At 40.0% G+C, this 2472-nt stretch overlaps 1 protein-coding gene across 1 annotated transcript in view; it reads left to right on the forward strand.

Moving 5' to 3' along the window:
• Positions 1–1927: 1927 nt before the first annotated feature.
• LOC107937545 (GTP-binding protein ERG) overlaps positions 1928–2472 on the forward strand; it is a 6365-nt gene continuing 5820 nt past the window's right edge. The window contains exon 1 of the mRNA XM_041094231.1: positions 1928–2007. Within this exon, the coding sequence (XP_040950165.1) occupies positions 1928–2007 (80 nt within the window). The remainder of the gene's footprint in view (positions 2008–2472) is intronic.

Genomic DNA, 2472 nt, shown 5'->3' on the forward strand with positions numbered 1-2472 from the left:
GTATTGTCTCCACCCAGCCCAGATAAACCATTAATACTGTACTTATCAGTGTTCAGTAATTCTATGGATGTGTGCTTGGCCAGCATGATGAGTCAGGGAAAAAGAGAAGGCAATTTATTATCCCAGTAAGAAGTTCACTTACTGTGAGATGAGATATTCACCAATCGAAAAGTTGTGTTGTGTGCTGATTTGGACAACTCGGAGATTAAGACAGTACATGCTATACCATACCACTTGGCTCATCTCAAAACTTGATCCATTGAAATACATGACGGAGTCAACAGCTCTAAATGAGAGAATGGCAAGATGGAAATTTTACTTTCGGAGTTTGATATAGTTGACATAAGTCAGAAGGCTATAAAAGGAAGTGCGGTAGCGGACTTCTTGGCTAGTAGGGCTCTAGAGGATTATGAGCCACTAAACTTCAATTTCCAAATGAGGAGTTGATGTGTATAGCAATGACTGAAAATTCTTCTTGGAGGCTCAATTTTGATGGGGCTTCTAATGCAGTCGAAATGGAATTGGGGCAGTCTTGGTATCTCCGAATGGCGATCATTATCCTTTTATGTGCAAGTTGGACTTTGATGCACAAACAATATGGCTGAATATGAAGCATGCATCATGGGACTTCAAGCAGCTATAGAGCGAGGTATAAAAACTCTAGAAGTATATGGGGATTCGGCGTTGGTTGTTTATTAGCTTAGAGGTGAATGGGAGACAAGGGACCCTAAATTGATTAGTTATCGAAAGGTAGTTTTGGGGTACTTGAGGAATTTGATAGCATCACTTCAATTATCTCCACGAGAAAAAATCAGATGACAGATGCTTAGCAACCTTGGCCTCAATGATCAAGGCAAATAAAGAAGAAGAAATGAAGCCAATTCAAATGAGTGTTTACGAGGCTCCAGCTCATTGTTGTAACATTGAGAGGGAGGGAAATGACAATAACCCTGGTATCAAGATATATTGCGATACGTGAGAGATCGTAAATACCCTGAACAGGCCAGTGAAAATGACAAACGAACCTTGAGGAGGTTAGCTTGCGACTATGTTTTAGATGGAGATATCCTGTACAAAAGATGAAAAGACAAGTACTTTTGAGTGTGTCGATGCTGTGGAAGCTAAGTTAATTCTAAAGAAGTTCACGAAGGTGTATGCGGGACGCATGCAAATGGGTTCACGATGGCAAGGCAAATCATGAGGTTTGGCTATTATTGGGCCACTATGGAAGGGGATTGCTTAGTTACACCAAGAATGCCATAAGTGCCAGATTTATGGGATAATTCATGTACTACCTTCACCTTTGCATGTTATGACTTCTCCATGGCCTTTCCATGTGGGTATGGATGTTATTGGACCATATCACCGAGAGCTTCGAATGGAATCGGTTTATCTTGTAGTAATTGACTACTTCACAAAATGGGTAGAGGCTGCTTCTTATGCGAATGTTACTAAGTCAGCTGTGAGTCGATTCTTGAATAAGGAGATCATTTGTCGGTATGAATGCCTGAGAAGATCATATGACCCCTATCGTCCAAAATGAATGGACGGTAGAAGCTGCCAACAAGAACATTAAAAATGTGGAGATGACTGAGACCTATAGAGATTGGCATGAGAGTTACCGTTTGCACTCCTGGCCTATCGAACATCTGTCAGAACCTCTACTGGGGTAACTCCATTCTCGTTAGTTTACGGGATGGAAGCAGTTTACCTATTGAAGTAGAAATACCTTCTCTTCGAATTTTGACAGAAGTAAAGTTAGATGAGCTGAGTGGGTTCAATCCCGGTATGACCAGTTGAACTTGATTGATGAAAGAGGCTAAAAGCCATTCGACAGGTTAGATGTATCAGAAGCGAATGATGCGATCTTTGACAAGAAAGTTCGACCAAGGAATCAGGGGGCTTGATGACCTCGGATTGAGAAAAGATGGATGGAAGGATCGTTGTAGTTTCCAGTGGGCTGATTGAGAAGGATGGAAATATACGGATGACTCGAATATGGTTAAGGTGACACCCTTGAAAAAAAATCAAAAACGGTGAGGCCAAGGTGAAAACCCGCAAAAGGCACCTTGTGACCAAAGGTTTTTTGAGTTGAAACCTATAAGGGCAGCTCAAATTTGAAGAGTACACAGTGATTTTGTTACAAAGAGCGAAGATGCTCAAACTGAGGCATCAACAGAGTACTTTGGGATCTTTTAAACACATTTTGACTCAAGAAAGACTTCATGGAGCTGGTGTATAGGCACTCAAGCGGTGATATCTGGAGGAATCTACTTCTATCTTGTTTTCCATCTTTAGATTTATTCATTCCTAAAGATAGACCTTCAGATTAATTTTCTTTTGTATTCTTTCTTCTTAATTTCATTCAAATCCAATTATTCTTAAAGATTTATTCATCTTCCATGTTGCATTGAATAATGATAGTGAACTAAATATGTTTACAAACGAAGTTTTGTGCATTACTCTGAAATT

The sequence above is a fragment of the Gossypium hirsutum genome, chromosome A01 (assembly GCF_007990345.1).
Source record: "Gossypium hirsutum isolate 1008001.06 chromosome A01, Gossypium_hirsutum_v2.1, whole genome shotgun sequence".
In the NCBI taxonomy this organism is placed as follows: Eukaryota; Viridiplantae; Streptophyta; class Magnoliopsida; order Malvales; family Malvaceae; genus Gossypium; species Gossypium hirsutum.